This window comes from Camelina sativa, chromosome 11 (assembly GCF_030686135.1).
Source record: "Camelina sativa cultivar CO46 ecotype springtype chromosome 11, ASM3068613v1".
NCBI lineage: Eukaryota > Viridiplantae > Streptophyta > Magnoliopsida > Brassicales > Brassicaceae > Camelina > Camelina sativa.
The window spans coordinates 36,461,664-36,484,839 of NC_141890.1; the positions used below are offsets into that span (position 1 = coordinate 36,461,664).

At 38.4% G+C, this 23,176-nt stretch overlaps 4 protein-coding genes and 1 pseudogene across 5 annotated transcripts; 3 read left to right on the forward strand and 2 right to left on the reverse strand.

Moving 5' to 3' along the window:
- Positions 1–349: 349 nt before the first annotated feature.
- Positions 350–2,786, reverse strand: LOC104725128 (malate dehydrogenase 2, cytoplasmic). The gene is made up of 7 exons (XM_010443733.3): positions 2,558–2,786; positions 1,963–2,121; positions 1,703–1,878; positions 1,309–1,586; positions 1,089–1,224; positions 887–998; positions 350–681 (listed from the first exon to the last, which is right to left on the reverse strand). Exons 1-7 carry the CDS (start codon positions 2,598–2,600, stop codon positions 587–589), a joined length of 999 nt encoding a protein of 332 aa, XP_010442035.1. The 5' UTR covers positions 2,601–2,786; the 3' UTR covers positions 350–586.
- A 435-nt stretch (positions 2,787–3,221) lies between these two features.
- On the forward strand, positions 3,222–7,127 carry LOC104725129 (casein kinase 1-like protein 8). Of its 2 annotated transcripts, XM_010443734.3 has the most exons (14): positions 3,222–4,051; positions 4,143–4,183; positions 4,267–4,336; positions 4,412–4,560; positions 4,646–4,741; positions 4,855–4,925; positions 5,054–5,115; positions 5,248–5,311; positions 5,392–5,476; positions 5,602–5,728; positions 5,827–5,912; positions 6,020–6,083; positions 6,431–6,582; positions 6,669–7,127. In XM_010443734.3, exons 1-14 carry the CDS (start codon positions 3,976–3,978, stop codon positions 6,966–6,968), a joined length of 1,443 nt encoding a protein of 480 aa, XP_010442036.1. In that variant the 5' UTR covers positions 3,222–3,975; the 3' UTR covers positions 6,969–7,127. The 2 variants fall into 2 exon arrangements, with proteins under 2 accessions (XP_010442036.1, XP_087328377.1); XM_087472251.1 differs by having other exon boundaries at positions 3,314–4,051; positions 4,267–4,560.
- Positions 7,128–9,405: 2,278 nt separating this feature from the next.
- Positions 9,406–10,636, forward strand: LOC147934888 (uncharacterized; annotated as a pseudogene).
- An 84-nt stretch (positions 10,637–10,720) lies between these two features.
- Positions 10,721–12,275, forward strand: LOC104728630 (uncharacterized). Its single transcript, XM_010447588.2, has 3 exons — positions 10,721–10,938; positions 11,038–11,657; positions 11,751–12,275. The coding sequence occupies exons 1-3, from the start codon at positions 10,824–10,826 to the stop codon at positions 11,817–11,819; spliced, it is 804 nt and encodes a 267-aa protein (XP_010445890.2). The 5' UTR covers positions 10,721–10,823; the 3' UTR covers positions 11,820–12,275.
- A 1,561-nt stretch (positions 12,276–13,836) lies between these two features.
- Positions 13,837–16,955, reverse strand: LOC147934889 (uncharacterized). The gene is made up of 5 exons (XM_087476540.1): positions 15,494–16,955; positions 14,906–15,415; positions 14,705–14,767; positions 14,489–14,620; positions 13,837–14,406 (listed from the first exon to the last, which is right to left on the reverse strand). Exons 1-3 carry the CDS (start codon positions 15,797–15,799, stop codon positions 14,756–14,758), a joined length of 828 nt encoding a protein of 275 aa, XP_087332666.1. The 5' UTR covers positions 15,800–16,955; the 3' UTR covers positions 13,837–14,406; positions 14,489–14,620; positions 14,705–14,755.
- Between the last annotated feature and the right edge of the window lie 6,221 nt (positions 16,956–23,176).

Below are 23,176 nucleotides of genomic sequence, written 5' to 3' on the forward strand. Positions count from 1 at the left end.
TTTTGTTCTGAACAAAATTTTGATTTTAAATTTTATTTTCTAATTAGAATTAAAAATATTTATTACCAATGAAATGTCAACTTCAAAATTTATTTAAGAAATGTCTCAAATCAAACCACATCCTAATTTCTTTGTCATTCAAAAATATAATATAACTGCATCGCATTTCTGTTCATAATTTTATCTAATAGCATCCCTCCCAAATCACATCGTTCAAAACTCCAAGCCTGTCGTCTTATATGTAAAGTCTTTAATTTTCACAAAATATCTATTCATCTATCTTTCATGAGTCAAAGAAAATAATTAAAACCCAATTAAAGTTTTAACCCATATCTGCAAAACTCAACAATTTAAAAATCGAGTTTTTTTTTTTCTCGTAACGTAAGAGAAACCAAATCTGAAACCGAAAGAGATCAATCAACGATCAAAATGCTTGTTTATTATATGGTCAGCAAATCAGCGCTGACACATCGGAAATTAAGAGGACTAAAACCTCAAGAGAGGTTATTAAAAGCTCTTTTTATAACAAAAGTTCTTTATTCGAGACAGAGCTCCCATAGATTAAACCAGCTGAGAAAAAACCGGTTTACGAGAGGCAAGAGTAAGCGAGGTCCTTCTCTTCCTTCAACTCCTCTGCTGTCAAATCCATCTTCTTCCTTGATACTTCATCAATTGGTAAACCTGTGATCAACAACAGCACACACACATCAGAACAATCTATAAACCAGCATCTCTAGCTCTCTATGAGCTAATCATTGTAACGGGGACCAGCTTTGCACACTTAGTATTATAGGTGGACAATCGAGTTTACGGTTCAGTACACAGGTCCTCTAAAACATTGTGTTTTACCTATGGTAACTATATGGTTTCGAGAAAATATATTTACCTTGAACAATGGTCCACTCTCCATTACGGCAGGTTACGGGGAAAGAGTAGATAAGTCCAGACGGAACGTTGTATGATCCATCTGAATATACGCCCATTGAAACAAATGTGCCCTGAGATATCAAATCAGAGAACATTTTAGTTTTATTTACTACACAAAACAAATCAACAGATTCTAAAATTGAATAGCAGGAATAACAGACCTCGGGAGTTCCAACTACCCAATCACGAATATGATCACAAGCAGAGCTAGCTGCAGAGAGCGCACTAGACAGCTTCCTGGCCTTGATAATGGCAGCTCCACGTTGTTGAACGGTGCTGATGAACTCTCCATTCAACCTACAGCATTAACATCTAACATATGTGAGCATTGCATAGAAAGAAACTAGATGGAGATATTATGAGGTTTTTAAATATTTGTACCACTCGTCGTTCTTGACTAGCTCACGCACTGGCTTCTCTCCAGAAGAAGTCTTGACGGTAGCATGGTTGACATCTGGGTATTGGGTTGATGAGTGGTTTCCCCAAATAATCACGTTCTTGACATCAGACACTGGCACGCTTAACCTCTCAGAGACCTGTCCCAATGCCCTGTTGTGGTCAAGCCTGGTCAAGCAAGTGATGTTCTTCTCTGGGATCGAAGGTGCAAATTCTTTCAAGATTAAGGCATTGGTGTTTGCAGGGTTTGCAACAACCAGAACCTACGAAATGCAGATAGTTGTCTAAGACTAGATTCTTAGGGAGAATATGAAAGATCATCTTGCTACATTTCTGCAAAATGGCTAAAAAAATAAATGATTCATAGACGACTTATAACCTTGCAGTTTGGTGCAGCATGCTTCTCCAAGGCAGCAGCTTGAGACTTGTAAATGGAAACGTTCTTGGACATGACATCCTTCCTCTCCATTCCTTCCTTCCTTGGGAATCCACCAACCATGACAGCAACATTGACACCAGTACAACCCTCAACAGCATCAGTTGTAGCCACCACACCTGCCACCAAAAAAACGCCAACATCACATTCTAGTCTCCACAGTAAAATATGTTCATACAACTTAGTTCGATAAGTCAAATTACCTTTCAAAAGTGGGAAAGCAGCATCGATCAACTCCATCTTCACACCGTTCAAAGCTTCTGCTGCTGGAGGGATATCAAGCATGTGGAGGATCACAGGCTGGTCTGCACCGAGCATTATCCCCCTTGCAATCATAGGGACAAGAGCATATCCGATTTGTCCTGCACAACCGTACAATCACACACTTAAACATAATCTACTACACAAAACTACATATCGCTAAACACTAAGCTTGCAAAATCATGAGAAAACAACCCCAAAATGACAATACAGCAATCCAAACAATTTTAAAGATGATCTACATACAAATTTACCAATCATTCGCTAAACACAGGTTCCAAAATCAGAAAAACAAATCATATAAATCTTCATATATTCATCGAAATCGATAGTTAGATCTCACATCACATGCAGCAGGATTCACTCAGAACTATACTTTTCAAAAGCGAAACTAAGATCCAATAAATTTTCTCAGCTCAGATCTCGCTACCGACTCGAGTAAAATTTTCAGATTAAGCAAAACTTCCAACTACGTAAAGATCTGACGATATACGAATCAATAAACAGAGATCCGATGCCAGAGAGATATGAAATTACCTGCAGCTCCTGTAACAAGAACACGAGCTGGTTCCTTCGCCATCGTATCGAGATCGGAAAATTATCGCAGGAAAGAAAAAAAAAAAAAAAAGTAGAAAAGATTGTGATTTGATGAGTGAGAGAGCGTGAAGAAGGTATGAAAGGTTGCGTTGCTTGTGTGGTTTATTTATCGGGTGGTGAAAAAGAAGCTCAGATCCATGCTGTGATCCCCACGTCATTAGATTTAATCGAATATGCTAGAAATGAAAGTATCCATTTTTTGGACTTTTTAATGGGCCAAACATTCTTACAAAAAGCCCAATTAGTTAAGCCCATGTACAGTTTATTTAGGCGAGTTGATTACTCTTTACCGACTAAAATTTGGTTAAAGGCCCTAATTGATGATGATGATGCTCAATGTTTACTTTTTCTTGTTTTAAATATACATTTTTTTTTTCTTCAAGTGGTGGTGTCTGAATATTTAAAAACCAATGTTCTTCTAGCTGTCTTTGTAGAAAATGCATGTCATAATATGTTTGACACTGTTAAAGAAGAAAAGGTCTTAAACCAAAAATAAATATAATATAATTTCATAAAAATAAAAAAAAATGAGAAATCCAGAATAAGCAGAAAATAAGAATTAATCAAATATAAATGGTACAGAGCAACTTTTTTTTATAAAGATGCTACAGAAGAGAACATTAAAAGCCCAACTAATTTTATGCTATTAACATATGGTTTTTTATATGGTCACGTTACTTGTTATTGAATTTAATTAAATGAAGAATAAATCAAATTTGGAGAGAAAAAAAACAAAAAAACAAAAGTTGTAAAAATTAGGGATAAGGAAAAAAAAAATAAAAAAATTCCGTTCTCGTCTGATTTCTTTCTCAGTTTTCTTTTAACGTTTGGTTTCGTCTCTAATTCGTTATCTTCCCTTCCCTAGGAAAAAAAAAATCAGGAAAAATACTGAATCAAGCTGTGTCGTAGAAGTCTATATAGATCAGACGATAATCGAATCCAAAGACCTAATCTTTTTTTTTTATTGGTTGGTTGGTCTGACTCTGATTTCGTCGGTCTCTTTGTTCTTTTCGCCTTTTTTTTTTTTTTGTATATTCTGTAACCTGATCTGAAGCTTTTGTCAGAGAAGTTTGTCAGATGACGATGTTGGTCAATGGGTAATTTTTAGTTTTGGGTAAAGGCAGAAACTTTAAGGTCGAAATCGATTCAGCGATTTGATGTTGATTTTGGTGATTTGATTGAGGGATAATTGAAGGGTTTCTTAGTGGAATTAAATTGGGGATCTTTGAATTCGATCAGGCTTATAGAGAGCTAGGGAACAGGAATTGAGATCTGGGGTCAACTTTGGTTTTTTTTCTTGGGGTTAGTGTTTAAGAGATCCAAGAAAGAAGGAGACTTGTTGTGATTTTTGGAGAACGATGGATCGTGTTGTTGGTGGCAAGTATAAGCTTGGACGTAAACTTGGAAGTGGATCATTTGGTGAACTTTTTCTAGGTGATTTTTTTTTATTGATGTTTCTTTCTTGTTTAGTTGTTTTCCTTTTGGTAATTCCAAGTTTTGATTTAGTGACTTGTTTTGTTATCAGGGGTGAATGTGCAAACTGGTGAAGAAGTGGCTGTGAAGCTTGTAAGTTCACAACATTATGATTCGAAAACTCTGGTTATATTTGAAACAGTGTATAAACTCATTATTTATCATTTTTTTTGCAGGAACCTGCGCGGGCTAGGCATCCTCAACTTCATTATGAGTCAAAGCTCTATATGCTTCTTCAAGGAGGAAGTAAGTTTCGCATTTCTTTGTTTTTAAAACCTTTGGTTATCCTTCTTTTGTTAATTTACACTTGTTTTCTTGAAGCTGGGATTCCGCACCTAAAATGGTATGGGGTTGAGGGTGAATTCAACTGCATGGTGATTGACCTTTTGGGTCCGAGCATGGAGGATTTATTTAATTATTGCAGTCGGAGGTTCAATCTTAAGACAGTTCTAATGCTCGCAGATCAGATGGTATGAGAATTCTCTTCTTAGAATTCTGATACTTTTGAGTTATTACATTGCTTTACTTGTTTATGCTTGTTTCTATCCACTTCAGATAAATAGAGTTGAGTATATGCATGTCCGGGGATTTCTTCATCGTGACATTAAGCCAGATAACTTTTTGATGGGTCTTGGACGCAAAGCAAACCAGGTGAGTTGTTATGGTATGCAACATTTTTATAATATGACATACTCTTTTGCTACTACATCAAGTGACATATGTTTGCATTGGTGCTCTGGTATTTTCTATTTTTTTTTGTGTAGGTCTACATCATTGACTACGGACTTGCGAAAAAGTACAGAGATCTTCAAACTCATAGGCACATTCCCTACAGGTACATATATTTTTTTTCCCCTTGTTGAAAGAGTTTTGCACAAGTTATATTTCTGTAAGTGTTTAAGAAATATTGGAAATATGTTCGCTTTACGCCTTTCACATTTCTAATCGAGAGTTACTTCTTAGGGAAAACAAGAATCTAACTGGAACAGCTAGATATGCAAGTGTTAATACTCATCTTGGAATTGGTGAGTATTGCTTACTTTTTATCTTCATTCATATAAGCTTTTTCTTCTTTCCTTTTCCTATCATGTATGTGTACACTTGACATTCTATACTTCCATTAATTCCAAATATCTAAATTGAGATTTCTTACACAGAGCAAAGTAGGAGGGACGATCTGGAATCTCTTGGTTACGTACTTATGTATTTTCTTCGAGGAAGGTATAGATGCATGCTTTTACTTCACCCATTTTTTTGAAATATACTTCCATTTGTCCCTTACCCTGAGTCTCTCTTGCTAGTCTTCCTTGGCAAGGCCTTCGTGCGGGTACCAAAAAGCAGAAGTATGACAAGATCAGTGAAAAGAAAAGGCTTACACCTGTAGAGGTACCAATTCTTAATCCATTTTCAACTATATCAGGAAACCTGTCTTGAATCTAGCAAAAGCGTCCTTTATTTACCAAAACATCGCATTCATAGATACAATTTAAAGATTAAATGTCCATTGGCAGGTTCTCTGTAAATCCTTTCCACCTGAGTTCACATCATACTTCCTCTATGTACGATCATTGCGGTTTGAAGACAAACCAGATTATCCATACCTAAAGAGGCTATTTAGGGATCTCTTCATTCGAGAAGGTTTGGAAAAGTCCATTTTCTTTATTTTGCTGTAGTTTATGCTTGAATAAGTTCATCTAAAAAACCTCAAAATTGTTATTAATGTTGTATATTTACAGGTTATCAGTTTGATTATGTATTTGATTGGACAATCTTGAAGTATCCACAGTTCAGTTCCGGCTCCAGCTCGAGCTCCAAACCAAGAGTAAGTAAAATCTGTTTTTTTTTTTTTTTTTTTTTCAGAATTTCGCTGTAAAGAGTTCTTTTGGAATAGATTATCAAATTCTAACGTTTGTCTCTGTGTTCCAACAGTCAAGCCTGAGACCAGCTTTGAATCCTCCAGTACCAACTGCCGAAAGACCAGATAGACCTTCAGGTAAGCCTTAAACTGTAAAACCGATCTTTAGTAAACACTTGCCTAATTTTGTGTGTATCTTTTCGTGGCTGTTTCTGCTTTTTTGCTCGATCAAACAGTTTCCCTTTTTGGTTACTTTGTGGCCACCTATGAGACGATTAGGTTCTGTTTTTTTCTTTTTCTTTATTTCATCTTCTTAAGACATGTTCGTCATTTTATATGAATATCGTAAGTTGGCATTTAGAGCTATTCGTCGGTTGATTTTCTGTTAACTGACTTGGTCAAAAACGCATCACGTTCCCTACTCATACTTTTGGTGTTTGAACAAAACTGGACATGGTAAACCATATTCGTGTCTCTATATACAGCTGGAGCTGGGAACGACAGTCGTGATAGATTTTCGGGTGCCTTAGAGGCATATGCCAGAAGAAATGGCTCAGGAAGTGGCGCGGTTCAAACTGATCGATCTAGACCAAGAACCTCAGAGAATGTATTAGCATCATCAAAGGATACAACACCGGTGAGTCATCTTAAAAACATCGAAATCTTCTTCTATATTAGCTATTGAAATCCTGTCTTTAAACCTCGTTCTTGACTAAAAACCAGCAAAACTATAAGAGAGTAGAAAGACCAATCTCTTCAACAAGACACGCAAGTTCTTCAAGAAAAGCTGTTGTCTCGAGCGTTCGAGCCACTTCTTCAGCTGATTTCACAGAGAACCGCTCGAGCAGAGTCATCCCAAGCAATGGCCGTTCCTCAACAGCTCAAAGGACTCAGCTTGTTCCTGACCCGACCTCTAGACCATCGTCTTCTTCTATTGCCCGAGCTGCGCCGTCGAGGACTGCTCGTGATATCACGCTCCAAAGCTTTGAGCTACTCACCATAGGGAATGGGAAGAGGAAGTGAGAGGCTTTACGGTGGTGAGTGAGTGGAGGAAACTGTGACATGTTCTGAATACTTTGCTTTTATCTCGCAAAATTATCGGTTTCCTAATTTAAGGAATAAATCGAACATCATTTGATTACAAGTTATATGTGATAAATATATATGGTTTTAACTCGTTAATCTCTTAGCTAATGTTTTTAAACCCGACCCTGACAGTAAACTGGAAGATCTTCCGGGTCACTGGTCCGACCGCGTTTCAACAATTCATTGAATTTCAATATATATAGTATATATATATATATGTTATATAATAGTTTAATGAATAAAAAAACAAAAAAGTTTCATATCTTATCATTTAAATGTAAATTTTTGAACAATAATTATAAAGTTATATACCTTTATAATTTTCAACCAAAAACAGTAAAAATAAGAGATTACTAATCAAAACAAGATGGTCAGATGAACAAATAAAAAAAATCGTGACTGAAAAAAAGTAGCACTTTATTTTAATTACGTTGTCTCACATCGTAGTACAGAGGAAGAAGAACGGGGCTGCTTCACTGTATAACTAGTCTCTACTATATTTACTCATATAAGATTAAGAATTAGACATTGGTTTTAACCTGAACCGCCGGTTCGACCTCTGGTTAGACCTCTGGTTAGCTGGGTTTTTCCGGTTTCATTCAAATCTTTTAAAGTCCAGTTTGCAAGTGTAATCTGGATCGTGATACATGCCGTTTTGTGGTTCACCCAGTTCGATCGGATGGTCTGGTCTGGGTTTCAAAATATTGCTCTTATCTTAAATAAGTTAAATTCTAAGTGTATACCATGCAATTATAATTTAAATATAGTCTGACAAAAAAAAAATTATCAATTTACACAAGTATAGTAAAAAAATTTACAAACTAAATAATGTATTTAAATTAAATATATATTGTTTTTCTTTGTAATCTTTAATTTTATCTATCAGATTAAAAGATTTAGCAAAATACATATCATTATTACTCCAACAAACCTAAACACACTCTTAGAGCTATAATTTTTTTATAAGATCTAAGAAAATGTGTATCTATTGTTTTGTCAAAAAAAATAAATGTGTATCTATGGTTGTCGAAATTACTACTTAGACCCAAGTTGCTTACACGCGCTGTCAATGTGACAATTTGGGGGGGGGGGGGGGGGGGGGGGGACGTGGCAGCGTATGAGTTTAGCTGCTATAGTGACCATGCGGCAATGAAAATTAGTCTAATCATTAACATAACCTTCTAATAATTTTTACAGTGTTTGAATTTAAAATTACTCTTCTCCTACCTTATCACGTTGTGTGCCAATAAATAGAGTAATATTGTCTCTTTCCATCTCCACAAGAATACCTATACCTGCACATGTTATGTGATACTAACAGCAGCTGGACAGTGAAGGCATCTAATCGAGGACTTAAGGTAGAAAGCTTGTCTCTAACCTTCTCTATTTATTGCAGTGTCTTTTTCTGCAGGTGGCAATTTGTCTCTATCTCCAAATCAGGCTGTATATACTTTTCCATTTTTGGTAGTCCCTCTATATAAGCAAACTTTGAATTTTGTAGTATATTCCTCTCTACCCAAACAGATCTATACTATTGGTATATTAAAGTTAGGTGTCTGTAGCATATGAAATACAGTGCCCACTATACCCAAGCCTGTTGGATTGTTGTAGTACTTATACCACATGTCCTATGACCTTTTTTTGCCGCAGATGGCAGCGAAGGATCAAGTTTGTGTTGTGTTGGGTGAGTGGGTAAAGGTTGATAGCTTCGTCTGGAACTTCGAACCTGAAACGCCTCCTGGAAACAACTTTGTTCGACTGCGCGATGGTATGTCGTACAAACAACTGGTGGCCAAAGTGAAAGAGAAGCTTGTTCTACGAGCTCACGAAGTTGTCATCAAGATGGCGTACCATTACCCAGCGTGGTTCGAGCTTGATGAGAGAAATGGATCATCACCACAATATATCACAGACGACGAAGAGGTTGGTGTGTTCGTACGTATGCGGCGTTATATAGAAGAAGTTGACCTCTGCGTGACCGTTGTTAACAAGACGCCGCCACAACAGCCTAGCCCACAGAAAGAAGAGAGGCATTGGCTGCGTCATGCTTAACTGAACAGTGATGGAGAGTCAGATTCCGACTCAGAAGACATCTACTAGCATGATTTTGCACTTGACGCACCCCTCCGGACCCAGACCACAAAGCCACTCGCACCAGCAGGGGCTGTGAAGGAAGATCTCGTCATGTCCTCTGTTCCTGCGACAAAAGAAAGAAGAGTAGTCATCACGGAGGGAGGCGATACAATGACTAAGAAAACTGCAATTTGTGGTGATAGGGAGAAAGGAAAAGCTGTGGCTGACGCTAGTGAAGATGGAACATCTAGTGACAATGATGACAGTGACTTCCAAATTGTTCCGTATTCCCAACCTGACAACCCACTTCTCGTTGAATGTAGTCAAGCTAGGACATGAGAGAAGGATGTTAGCTCACATGATGCGCTCACCAGACCCCTGTTAGAACCTACTTCAACTGGGAGCACCAATGGTATTGAAGGTGACATGGAAGTTAACTCTGTTTCCATGTGGGAACGTGTAGAAGAAGCATTACACACAATGCTAACCGACATGAGTGACGATCCGGCGTTGTTTTGTCGTGTTTCACCACCGATATTCAATGATGGCAAAGGTGAAGATAATTGTCAATTTACACTATGCTAAATCGAAAGGAGAAACCTTAGTATAGTATGGTATTGATTTAAACTACATAACTCAACATCTATATCCAATTTCTTATTTTTTGCAGGGATTGACACAACTTTAGCAGACATACAGTACGAAGGAGACAAGTTGTTTGTTTGGCGTGTCTTCAAGTCAAAATCTGATTGCATGATAAAAATTGCAATACACACCATCAATAGGAAGTTCCATTTTCGAACCAGTCGGTCAACTCCCAAGTTCATGGTGTTGAAGTGTATTGGGAAAACATGTCCATGGCGTGTTTATGCAGTAAAACTCGACGCATCTGAACACTTTCAAATTAGGCAAGCAAATCAGAAGCATATGTGCACAACTGATGAGAGGAGGAACTACCAACGATTGGCGACCACACAAGTAATAGGCAAGATAATGCAGAGCCATTTTGTTGGAATCAAAAGAGGTCCTAATGCAGCTTGAATTTGGAAAATACTACTTGATGAGTACCATATCAAAATCTCGTACTGGAAAGCGTGGCGGACAAGGGAGGTGGCAATGGAACTGTCTTTGGGTTCTATGGCTGGTAGCTACGCCCTCCTCCCAGCTTATATTGGTCTCCTCCAACAAGCCAACCCCAGATCGCTCTGTTTCACAGAGCATGAAGACGATCCAGATGGTGCCATGCGGTTCAAATCCCAATTCATTGCGTATGGAGCTTGCGTGAAAGGGTACCGGTACATGAGAAAGGTTGTGGTTGTTGATGGAACATCAATGAAGGCTCGTTATGGTGGTTGTCTCCTCAAGCCCAGTTGTCAAGACGGAAATTTCTAAATATTTTCACTAGCCTTTGCTATTGTTGACAGCGAGAACGATGATACGTGGGAATGGTTTTTCCGACGCCTCTCTACATTCGTCCATAACACAACGGAGTTAGTGTTCATATCTGATCGCCATTCAAGCATATATACAGGCTTGCGGAAGGTAAATGGAAGATTCATCGAGTTTTCGTAATGCTTCTTGTTTAAAATGCAACATTTATATGCTTGGTAACTTAGGGTATTGTACATCTTATTGTTTCAGGTTTACGTTAATGCGCACCATTTCACATGTACTGTTCATTTGTGGCGAAATGTTCGTCATCTTTACAAGCCTTAAACAATGGCTGGGTTAGTGTACGCAACAGCTAGAGCCTTTGTGCTTGATGGTTTCAACAAAAAGTTTCTGGAAATTCAACGAATTAACCCTAGTTGTGCTACATATCTAGTTGACGTTGGTAAGTATAAAATTAGTTGAAATTCTTATGGCATCTCCCTTACCTAATACAGCTCAGCAACTTTTGATTTTGGTTTTCATGTACACATTGTTGTAACAGGTTTCTCTCACTGGACAAAAGTTCACTTTATGGGCAAGAGGTACAATATAATGGACAACAACATTGCTGAATCATGGAACCAAGTCCTGAAAGAAGCAAGAGAGTATCCTCTCATATACATGCTAGAGTATATTAGAACGATGGTGATGGAATGGTTTACTGTACAAAGAACTAGGGCTGCCCGTTCTTCTTCTGTGATAGCTCCAAAGTGTCATGAAATTATGGAGGAGAACTTTGAGAGTGCCATGGCCATGGCGGTGAGGCCAATTAGCGACTTTGAGTTCCAAGTTCAGATAAGGAGTGGTGAATGTTTTACTGTGAAATTGGTTGAGGGGAGTTGTTCGTGTAATGAGTTTCAGTCCTTAAGCATACCGTGTGCGCATGTCATCACTGCAGCCAATCGACTTGGTGTTTCCATTGATACTTTTGTTGACGTCGCCTACTTTGAAGAGACAATACGCCATTCTTATGAGGAGAATATTTATCCTGTCCCATCGGTTGGTGGCAACTCTACGGTGGGGACAGCTTCCGGAACAAGAGGTGACCTCAACCCACCATTTACACGTCGTCCACCAGGGAGGCCAAAAAAAATCAGGATATTGTCTCGTGGGGAGTTCAAGGTGAAGCTCTGTTCTCATTGATAAGCCAAAACTTTCCATTTCTCCGTCACTATTAACATCCTCTCTTTTTTTTTGAAACGTCCACGTCTGAAGTCAACTAGGCGATGCTCACGTTGCTGCCGTACAGGGCAAAACAAGACGTCTTGCAAAAATGCCATCTAAGTAACTCAGTTAAGCCTTGGGGGTCGGCGTAGGTGTTCGGTGGACTATTTTTTGGGGTGGGAAAATAAATAATGAAATAAACCAGTGCAGGAAATGTATATAGTAATAGTCACTAGGGGCAATTTTTGGCTCAAAATACAATGGTATATCCAACTATGGTGTATACCATTGTATTTTGAATTATATGCACCCCAAAGTAGTATAGTATTAGTGAATGGTGGCTATTTTGGACTCAAAATACCATGGTATATCCGAGTATGGTTTATACCATTGTATTTTGAATTATATATGCACCCCAACTTATGTATCAAAGTACTGCCTGGTTATGGGGTTGTAAAGTTGTGGTGTTGTAGATAGTGATGTAATGCCCATGAACACCAAGGTTTGTTGTATGTGTAATATAAATGAAATCCCCAGGGTGGTTTAATGAATGTAATTTTTGTGTATCTTCTCTTATTTCTGAAACTTAAAAGTGGTCATATATATGCATCAAACTGAACTAAAAGTATGATTTTCATATTCCGCAACTATGAGATCAGAGCAGACATAGAAGTGTATCAAACGTCAGACATCTTAATAGGAAATAAACTAATTGTGTACTTTGTGTTGTGTACTCCGGCCTTTACAGTCTAACTATGTAAACAACTTCTGATACTATCTAAGTCGTCATCCAAAATCATATCTCGGTTGATACTAAATGCGTGGTGGAACTGTTCATAGCTATACCCTACAGGATAACATTTTGCGAACCCAACCATAATTGCCAACCTTTTTTGTTCTCGATCGTGTGTTTATTGGAGTTAACTACTCCCAATAGGAGAGTGATTGACTAATGAAGCGACCAACCAAACACGATGGGTTCGGTACAACGACAAATTGTGGATTCAAGAGAATGTTTAAGAAGAACCCAAACATACCAAGGGAAGGCAGAAATATGTACGGCTAATCAGGGAATTACACGTCCTATTGTGTGTGTAAGGCTGATATTGTAACAAATAACCGAAAATAGGATTTGCAGAACTCCAAATGGAATAGCAAAGTAATAGTACAAAAATAGTAGCATCGACTACATGTTACAATAGATCACCAATTGTCAAGACTGAGAAGATATCAACAAACAGTATGTAGCGTCCCCAATATCAACATAACATTGTGGTGTTCATCCATTTAATTTACTAAATGGGTTTAGGAGATTGCGAGAAAGCTTCAAAGGCCCCAACAACATATTAATTTGCTACTGTTTGAACCTTCTCGATATCGAGTTGCCTGTAATAGGTAGGTAATGAAGACACAACGTGAAGCTCGAGGAGAAGCAGCGATGCAATCCCAACTAACGTTGGAAACAAACAAAAACGATGTGTCTATAAGATTCGACTTGATAATAGTTGGCCAAGTGGGGGAATAAAATAGTATCGACTTGATAATAGTTGGCCAAGTGGGGGAATAAAATAGTACCACGGGATGAACAATGGAATGGAAATGAAGGCACAGAACGGCCATAGGATCAAGCCCTACACTTTTCGACTCCGCATTGACCACAAACTTCCGGATTAGATAAGGGAGCATTACGGCTATGTGTTCCACATAGGTATTAATTTGTTGGTCCGTCAAACACAATCAATTTCAGTCAAGGACAATAACCTGCCATGCTTTCAAATCAATAACCAGACCAATCCAGTGTTTCTGCTTTATTTGCATGGGGCTGTAAAGGATATCCACTTCCCTAAGCCATTTAGGCTGCGTTAAGAAAGGAACGACCGTCAAGCTTGAGAAGCTGAAATTGACTTTATCTGGCGCTCTAACAGAACGATTGTACTGTCGGTATAGCATAGAGAGAAACAAAGCATGTAATAAATTAAACCGTTGTTTAGGCCAGGCATCGCGACGAGATTGGATGAACCTAATCAACAAATGTGCACCCTGTTTGGAATTTGTTTAGGAGTGCGTTAAAGTGGCATATTGGAAAGAAACAAACTATAATGTGAAGCATAAAGATCTTACAAAATATACCAACTCATCAAGGAACGTCGAGGAGGCATAAATATTAAGAAACTCAGTATTGTCCACCAACATGCCACATGATAGTTCGTAGGACCTGTCGGAGTTTAACAGTTGCAAATCAGAAAATTTACAAGGTATTATTACCAATTTACCAACAACATATTGATGTCTTATCTAGCCCTCTACATTAGCTTAAGAAAGCCATGAACCTGTTGTTCATTCGGTGGGGACAATACTTCAAAACCACCTACTAAAAGAATGGGGGAGGACAACTTTGTTGCCTTTGATGGCACAACATTTGCTTACTGTTGTGAACTCCTGGTCTGTTTTCTGAAATTGTTATTTTTGACGGCAGGTTCTTCGAATGGATCAATTTCAGTAATGCCTCTCTGTGTGCCCGCAGTAGGGGATATGTTCACACCACTATAGGAGCGCAGGCCCATGCGGGTTAGTCTGTTTATAGTTTTAACTGCAGCTTTACCCTTTCTAGACGACCTTCTGCGCCACCTGTGAAACCTTCTTGAGTTAGATCAACAATGAACTCTGTAGCATTACTTCCCACTTCGGCACAGGGCTTCCTCGTTGCCTACAAAACGAGGATTCCATAGTTACATCGTAACAAACAAAGTGACTAAAGCTCATAAAAACACCTCTAGAAGCCTACTTACATTCCCAACAGGCAACGATCCTTCCGTCTCTAGTTGAGTTAGTCCTATAGAGAATGTGGGAGGAACAACATCGGAGATGGTGTTTGCACTGAAATTGGGAGGTTTGGACTGAGCTTCACTTTCGATTTCAGCCTATACCATGAATGGTTAATGATATTAGAGTCAGAGAATTAAAGTTTGGAAAGCGGTAAGGTAGCTAAGATCCAAGTAACATACTAATCTTGCAACGTTTGTTGTGGCCTCTTGGTAGCTTGAACCGCCAATTGGTTATGTTGTCTCCTGGACATGGGAACCCTTACTACAGATTAGTAACTGTGAACTTAATAGTATAGGAACATAAATAAGATGACGAAAGGAAGCACAAAAAATGAGGGTAAAAACATGAAAAAAATATTGGAGTGTTGTAAATATACTTACATTTTTCTCCCCATCAGCTCCATCTGTTACATTAGCTGCAGGTGGTGCTCCTTCGTAACTCTGTTTGATGATTTTGGCAAACCTTTTCTCAAGCTTTGATATTTCAGAGGAGAAATATGTTTTGAGTTCTACATTATTGGCCTGCTGAAGCCGCAGAATTCGCTCCTCAAATGCACCTGTTGTAACTTTGATCAGTTTAGCCACCTCATCACAACAACATCTACTTGACTCGGCACACACTTTCGTATTATTTCCGCCGGCGTTGGTTGGAACTTCATCTGTGCAGACATGGTCACCATCATCATCTTCATCTTTTAATGGTGTCTCCTCTCCGAGATCATGGACAGTAGCAACATCTACACCACCACTTAAGCTGTTGTTTTCAAAAGGATGATCATCTACCACAAGTTCCAAAAGACAGGAAACTTCTTCATCATCCTCTTCGTCGGAGAAAGAGAGGACAAAGTCGTCTGACAGAGAGTTATTACTCAACATCGAACAAAAACGTGCCTACATAACCAAACATGATGGCTAGCTGTATTTTAGAGAAAGGTCAGAATTATGATTAATAGGGTAGAAGGATCTAACCTGTCCCCTTTTGTCAACTGCACGAGCAGTTTGAACGTTGATGGTCAAACTCCTCTCGACAACATTCTGCACAATATCTTCTACTGGAGTGGTTGGGTCGTGTAAGTTACTTCCCAAAGGAGGTCCTTGAATGATCGAGGGACAACTTGCCACTGTAACTAGAACTAATGCGTGAGAGAACACTTGGATGGCACATGTTTCTTGCGCAATGTGTTTGACAGTTCTCGCTTTAGCACTCCTAACAGTTTTTAAGAAGGAGTCACGACCCCAAGGATACTTCAGAAAGGCATCGGTATCCTCAACCATTTCCACATGTATAGGATTTATGTTAGTATTCTCACACGTAGGACATAAGATGCCATCCACCAGAAGCAGCAGAGCAAGTCGGAATCAAGTATCTGCATCTTTGTATTTTTTCCCCAACAGCAGCTTCTGCAAAATCCAAGTCACGGTTGGTTTCGGCTCACTCCCAAACAAAGATTTCCACATTGGTGAGGTGGTACTGCAGCCTTTCTTAACAGCTTTTCCTTTCCTTTTGTCCAGCTTGAATCCAGCTTTCGAACAGTTCAAACCAAGTACAAGTGTGAAATCTTCTATAGCATACCAAATGGGTTTACCCGCAAACACCCACCACAATTCGTACTTCCTCTTGGTGACAAGATGTCTTGCCAAGAGGTAATGCACAAACATGACAGAGAAAGTGTGGTTCCCCATTAACATTAGACGACCAAACTGAGAACTAGCCAACAGTTCTAGATGATCATCATCTAGTGCCTTTTTGATGTTTTCTATCCACCGTAAAATGAAGTAGTTGTTGACGCGGTTTCTTCTTGACGGCTCACAACCACTCAAGAACAGACGCTGAGGTAAGCGACATTCCTCCATAGTGAAAATTCCCTGTAATACAGTGGACAGAGGGTCAGTGGTTGATTAAAAACATCCACCCAGGAAACAGTGTAGTAGTTCTACACTATTCATCCTGATATTTGATTTTCCAATACTCCATTTTCAGTAGCCCATTCTTGTAGTTAAGTAGGATATGGGAACTAATCGGTACCCACCCTTGAAATACCAAAATTTAATTATTCACCTAAAAAACCTAGTAATTTCCCTGGATCACTAGCCCTGAACCCATGCAATTCATAGCAGCCGCGTATACAAATTGCTAAGGGTAGGAAAAAGAAATCTGTGACTAGAAATGGAAATCCCCGACAACAAAAGCGGCGATGAACAGAAGTAGGAGATCTACTATCCCAGAAATATTGACCCTAACTCGCTGTTGAATCACTGTTATTGATGGGAGAAGAAATGGAACCCCAATCAAAGTTTCCGAGTGCCGATTTAATTATCGCAGTTGCCTCGTCGCCGTTTCTCGTAAATGTCGGAGATCGTCTCCGAAGCTATCGCTGGTGAGCTTAAGAGTCGGAGAAGACCTTCAAACTCCTCTCCTTCGTAACCCAACAGTTATGTCTTCCGCTTGGGTGGGATATTAAAGTGAGATGTGGGGACATCAACTTTTCAACTTCAGGGAGGGACAAGTAGACACCTGTTGATCATGCAAGAAAGCTAGTTAGGAAATTAATACACAAAATACATGGAATATCACTTTTTCATGGTTATAGTGGTCACTCAGTTAAATATAGTTTTTTTGGGTTATTGCTGCCAAATTTCCTATATATTATTATGTTATATAAAGATAAACTTTATTATTAATATATTAAATGAGTCTTTTAAATAATAAAGTATCAATTTTTAAAAGGTACATTAAATATAATAATATTATATATTGTTTATTATTTGTTAAGAGACTATAGATGCACATGCTTTTAAATGTCTTCGACCGATAAGGATCTGTTTGAGATATACTCCTCCTCTTTCTATGGTGGATTCAAGCTTTGCTATGAGTTGTTTCTATGTCTCTTTGGATTTTGCTATTTTCATGTCTTAGCTAGGAAATTCGGCCGTGTCAACCTGCACTTTTTGGAGGTCGGGTTTCTCATGATTGCGATATTTTGTTGGTTGACGGCGTTGTTTATGATACTTGTTGCACATATCCCCTTCGTGTGGGTCGTTTTGTCTGTTAGAGTTGATGGCATTAAGTGTTCTTTAACTAATGATTGCTCATGCTTCCCTCATATATATTTTTAGGGCATCGCTGCCTCACTACTTCAATCTAGTTTCTCACCATGACGATTTTGCTTGCCTTTGGAATCAATTTGCTTCATTTATATTGTTAACACCAACATATTATGTCAAAATTCATTTGATTTTTAGCAAGAAATAATTTATTAACGATTAAAAACTATCGTTGTATCAAAACAAGAGTTCCAAATAGCTCTAAATGAGTCAATAAAAAAAAAAAAAAATTGGCAGGGTCTAACGGGTTTGAAAGGGTTTACCACTAAACGGGCAAGGCCTTAATGTGTTAGGCCTTAATGGGCAGGGTGGACCAAGTTTAACATCACTAGTGTCGATAATTTTCTTAAGGAATTTGATGAGCCTGTCGGCGATACATTTTTTTTTAATATAATCTCGTGCGCATGACCAAATCATTTCCTCGTTGGATCTGATGGGCATCATGTCGCGATAACTGTGGTCACGAGCATGAACAATTGTTGTTGTTTAGGTTTTTTGTTAAAATCGTATGTGTTTGTAAGTATAACAATGTAAAACCCGTGAACCAGAAGGAGAGTTCGGGGTGGGTGTCGATTTAGTGTTAAATCGTCGGTTTGGTTTGGTTTGGTGGAAGTAAACCTAGGGCTTGATTTTTAAGGATCAGAACTCGACGCCACTTAGGATTTTAGCAACTTGTTGTTGTTTTCCAAGGGTTTGAAAAAAAAGAGAAAGTTCAGAGAGTGCTCTATGAGTTCTTGGAGGTTTCTGAAACTTTATGTGTCATTTTTGGTGTGTTCTAGTCCTTGTTTAAAAAATCGTTAGGCGTTAGTCAGGCGGTGAGCATGGGCCTAGCGATTAATGGGAAAAATCATATTTAAATCGAGGATTTAATTTTTGTACTTTTAACTATATATTTTGATAAGCGTAGTACAATTGTAAAAATATAGCCTAGTCTAGTGGTCGGGTAGTCAGTTAGTCGGTCTCAAGTTCAATTCATAATCAACTATTTTTGTTATTTTCCGTTTTTAGGTTTAATGAATCTCGAAATTATGAGAATGCTCTCTTCTTCTACCTTTAAAATGCAGCAGAAAACCCTAATTTTTTGCTGCTTCACTTTTTTTTTTACGATCTAGGTTTTTTTCTCTTCTAGGTTTTACTCAATTATTATAGATTATCAACTCAACATCTGATTTCGAACTTAAAAACCTATAAAAAGTGAGTTATATTGATGGTCTCGATTTCTTGGCCGATTATACTCAAATCGCGACGGCTCCTGTCCGCCGAGCGCCTATCCACCGATTAAGCGGCCGCGGAGGCCGCATTTTTGAACATGGGTTCTAGCCATGGGAGTGGTGGTCTAGAGTGGTGATTTGTTGTGAAGCTTGATGTGGTACCTTGTCTTGTTGTGTTTGAATCAGATCTTCATGTTTTAGAGGTGAGTGCATGACCATGGCTTATATGAGCATGCGATCTCTAAGTTTTATGTGTTTCTCTGTAATTTGGTGGATTGATTCCTTCCTTGTTGTGTTTTTCGTGATTCCCATGACCTTGTTTGGCTGTTTTGTTGTTCCTGAACGAGTGGTGGCTTTGGATTTTGAGCTGCGGTCAATGGCGGCGTCTGGAATCGATGCTAGGGCATCGGTGTTGATTGACACAAAGAGGGTATCGGTCGAAACCAATCACAATGTTTTGCGAGTGATCGGTGAGAGTGTCGATCGACAACAGGAAGGTGTCACTTGACAATGGAGGTCTGTGTTGGTTGACAAAAGTCGAGTAAATATCGGTCGATACTAGGAGGGTGTCGGTCGACAGCAGTACTTTTGTTTTATAATATCAAATTTTTAATTGTCTTTGATGGTTGTATTGTATTTTTGGAGGTCAAGTCTATATTTGCAATAATTGCAATGTTTATATGTTTACTAAAAAAAAAAATCAAATATTATGGATGTTGGAGAGTAATTTTTATTTAGGAATGATATCTCTTCTATTATGCATTTAGTATTCTTGATGGACTTATTTACAAATTTTATTCGATAAGCATTTCGTATTTTATTAGGCTTAGTGATCTCTCTATATACACATATCACATTTTATTATTAGGTGTAGACCGTAGCAAACTTTCCAGACACATATTTTATTTTATGATGGGACTTTTCCGAGATTTCCATATACCATTTTAGGGTATTATTGGATTATAAACTTAAACGTATCTTGGACCAACGAAAAGACCATATGTTGAAAATAATATAATGATTACTCCAAAGAAAAACATTTCATATATTTGATAAACCAATTCAAAGATTAGATCTACAACAAATCCTCGTCTTAATGCCCTATTTTGTTCTAATTAACTTTTTATTCATTTAAAAGGACAAAAAAGAGTATTGGATTTTTTTAAAGCTTTAAATCAAGATCCACAAAATCCTCATTGTCATCTATAACAATAGTCTCCGGCCATTCTCGCTCCAACTGCTCGATGAGGGGCAAAGTGCGCACATTTTTCTCTCTTGAATTGTCTTCCTCCATGATATGTGGCTGCAATTGCGGTTGCAGCTGAGGTTGTGTTTGCGGGTGCTGATGACGCTGAGGATGGGGTTGAGATTGCAACTGAAGAAATTGTGATTCCAATTGTGGTTGCACATAATGACCAACAACAAAATTGGTACCATTGTTATTAGTCATTGGCACCATTTGGAAATTAGGTGTCTCAGTTGCAGCAGCCGCGGGATAAAACGCGTTTTGGAACCTCGTTGATTGATTGTAAGAATTATTATGGTAATTGCTTTGAAAAGTAGGGAGTTGACCAAAATTATCGTTGATGTTGGAATTGGGATGAAAAAAGGATACGGAATGTTGTCTCCATGAAAGAGCAACATCAACGTCCTTTTCACTGCCGTGAAATGATTGGCAGTGTGAGAAAAGTTCTCGATGGGTTAGAAAGATTTCTCCGCACTTGAGACATTGAAGTTCATGATCTTGTTTCACAAACATCATTGTTTTCGCACGATGAAAAGAAATATGATAATAAAGAGATTGAATGATAATGTGAAGTAAAAAAGACTCGAGACCATGTATATATAGATGGGAGTGCGCAAATATTGAAACTAAATAAATATCTTAAATATAAAATAATAAATATTAAATTAATAAATATTAAATTTTCTGGTAAAAGCAAAAAATTTCTTTCCAAGTTTGACTATATATGTTTCTATTAATCGTGTTAATTGATTTTGTAATCTATATTGGTGGATATTTTTATATATTTATGTTAAGAAAATTAAACCTAAATTGAAAAGATTTTATATTATAACATTAAATATAAAAAAGGACACCACCTTGAAAAATATTAAAAATTTGATTATTGAAGATTTAAAAATTACTCATTATTATTATTATTTATTTTTTGTCAACAATTACTTATTATTGTATTTGGAATAAAGCTATTTGGTAAGTTGACTTCTTCTTATATTGACCAGGAATATGTAAAACAAGAAGAAAAAAAATTCAGTCAATGTGATAAAATCATAATAGTATTAACTAAAGTTAAGATTTGTTACCGTCCCTACAAATCACCACATGATCTTTCTTTTTGTTTTGTCCTCAATCGCTTAGTTCCGACAGTCACTTCCCGGAAGGTCACCCATCCTAAGATCAATCCAGCATAGGCACACTTAATTGTAGAATTCTCTCAGGACCCTTGACCGAAAATATAAGTGCACTTTGGTGACATATGTGGCCAAATCAATTCTTTTAAACCTCTCCGCAAGTCTCTAAAACCGGGATGTCACAATTCACCCCCACTAACAGATCACAATGTCCTTGTTGCGCACCAAGACCATCACTCTCGACGGTGTGAGCCCACTCGACTCCATACTCATCTGGGTTCGGCTCTGATAACAAACTGAAACGACCCGACCCATTTTTTTAAATATAATAATTAAAAAGTAATCTCATACCCACTAGCCACCTAGCCACAATCAAACCAAACATCGAAAATAACCAAAAGATACCAATAATCAATAATTAATAACTAATAATAGTGATAATTCAACCAAGTCATAAAACATAAAACCAGCAACCTAACAATGTTCTACAGACTCAACTCTAGCAACCTAATAGAAGCCAGACAACACATCAACGATCCATTAGAACATCCTCCTCTTCATATGAGATGCATGAGTATTTTATAGACACTAAGTGAAGCAATCCTCCCATCTACTGGGATATACACACAAGCAATTGAGATATGTTTAACCATCAAACAACACTCAACAAATGAACAACAAACCAACACAACTGCATCGACCGACACCAACTGGGTTGCATCGACCGACGAAAAGCTTGCATCGACCGATGCAAGACTCACCTGCATCGACGGACACCAACAATGCATCGACCGATGCATGCTCGACATTTCACGAAATCCCTAATTGCATCGATCGACGCCTCAACATGGCATCGACCGATGCTCCTAGGTCAAATCCTGTCCTCCTCTCATTGCATCGACCGACACACAAAGTGCATCGACTGACGCACATGCCGAGCATCGTTCTTCTCTGAAGCTTCTCGTTGGATCTCCGTCCCTAAATAACCAAAACACAGTCCACAGTTACAAAGAAGCTTCTCAAAGCCTCAAGTGACCAACAACGTTCTTAGAAGCCAAGATATCAACCATATAACACATAAACAAGAAAATCAGAGAAATCTCAAGCTTACATATGTCGTGGTCCTGCACTCACCTTTGCCAAAGATGATTATGACTCTAAAACGACAGATCTACACTCCTAGCAAGCGCCAAGAACTCTCAAGAACACTTAAGAACTTCTTCCTCTCTTCTCTCTTTCCCAAAAAGGGCCAAACTTCGCCAAACCCATGAGTTTCTCCTTTTATACACGAATACAGGGTTATCCCTAATCCCAAAACACAACGTTTAACTTACACGTTTCTCCACCAAACCGGCCTTGCATCGATCGTTGCAACACCTGCATCGATCGATGCACATCCCAAACTGGGATTTTGGTTCATGGATGTTACAATTCGCCCCCACAAACATAGATTCTTCCTCGAATCTCGAACAAGCATCAGCCAATGACTCCTGTGAAACCATCTCCACGGTCCCCACTCCTCCGACTGATCTATGAAGGCCACCTCTAGGCGATAGACTCCCGTTCCAGGCATTATCTGCTCTCGGCTTTTGGACTTACCTTTACTCATAGGTTTCGACCTTCCGTTATGTTGGTTCCTCATCCGGCCTAAACCCACATGCCATAATATATAAGGAAGTCCAATATTCGTCTCTCAGGATGCCACCCTACAACGCACCCCGGATCGTCATCCGAAGTTGATATACCGACCATACCCTCAAGCCACAAAGTCTCAGAATATGGTAGTACTAGGAGAACTAAATTCCCCCAAGAGTTGTTCAAGACCAACTGTCTTTAGAGCAAAACAATTTCAGAACATGCCTGACCCCTATCCCTAACAAGATTTCCATTTAGTGGCTCGCGTAAAACAACACAATGTCCTACCAACCACATATCCCCTCACTGGAATACCTCATGATCACAC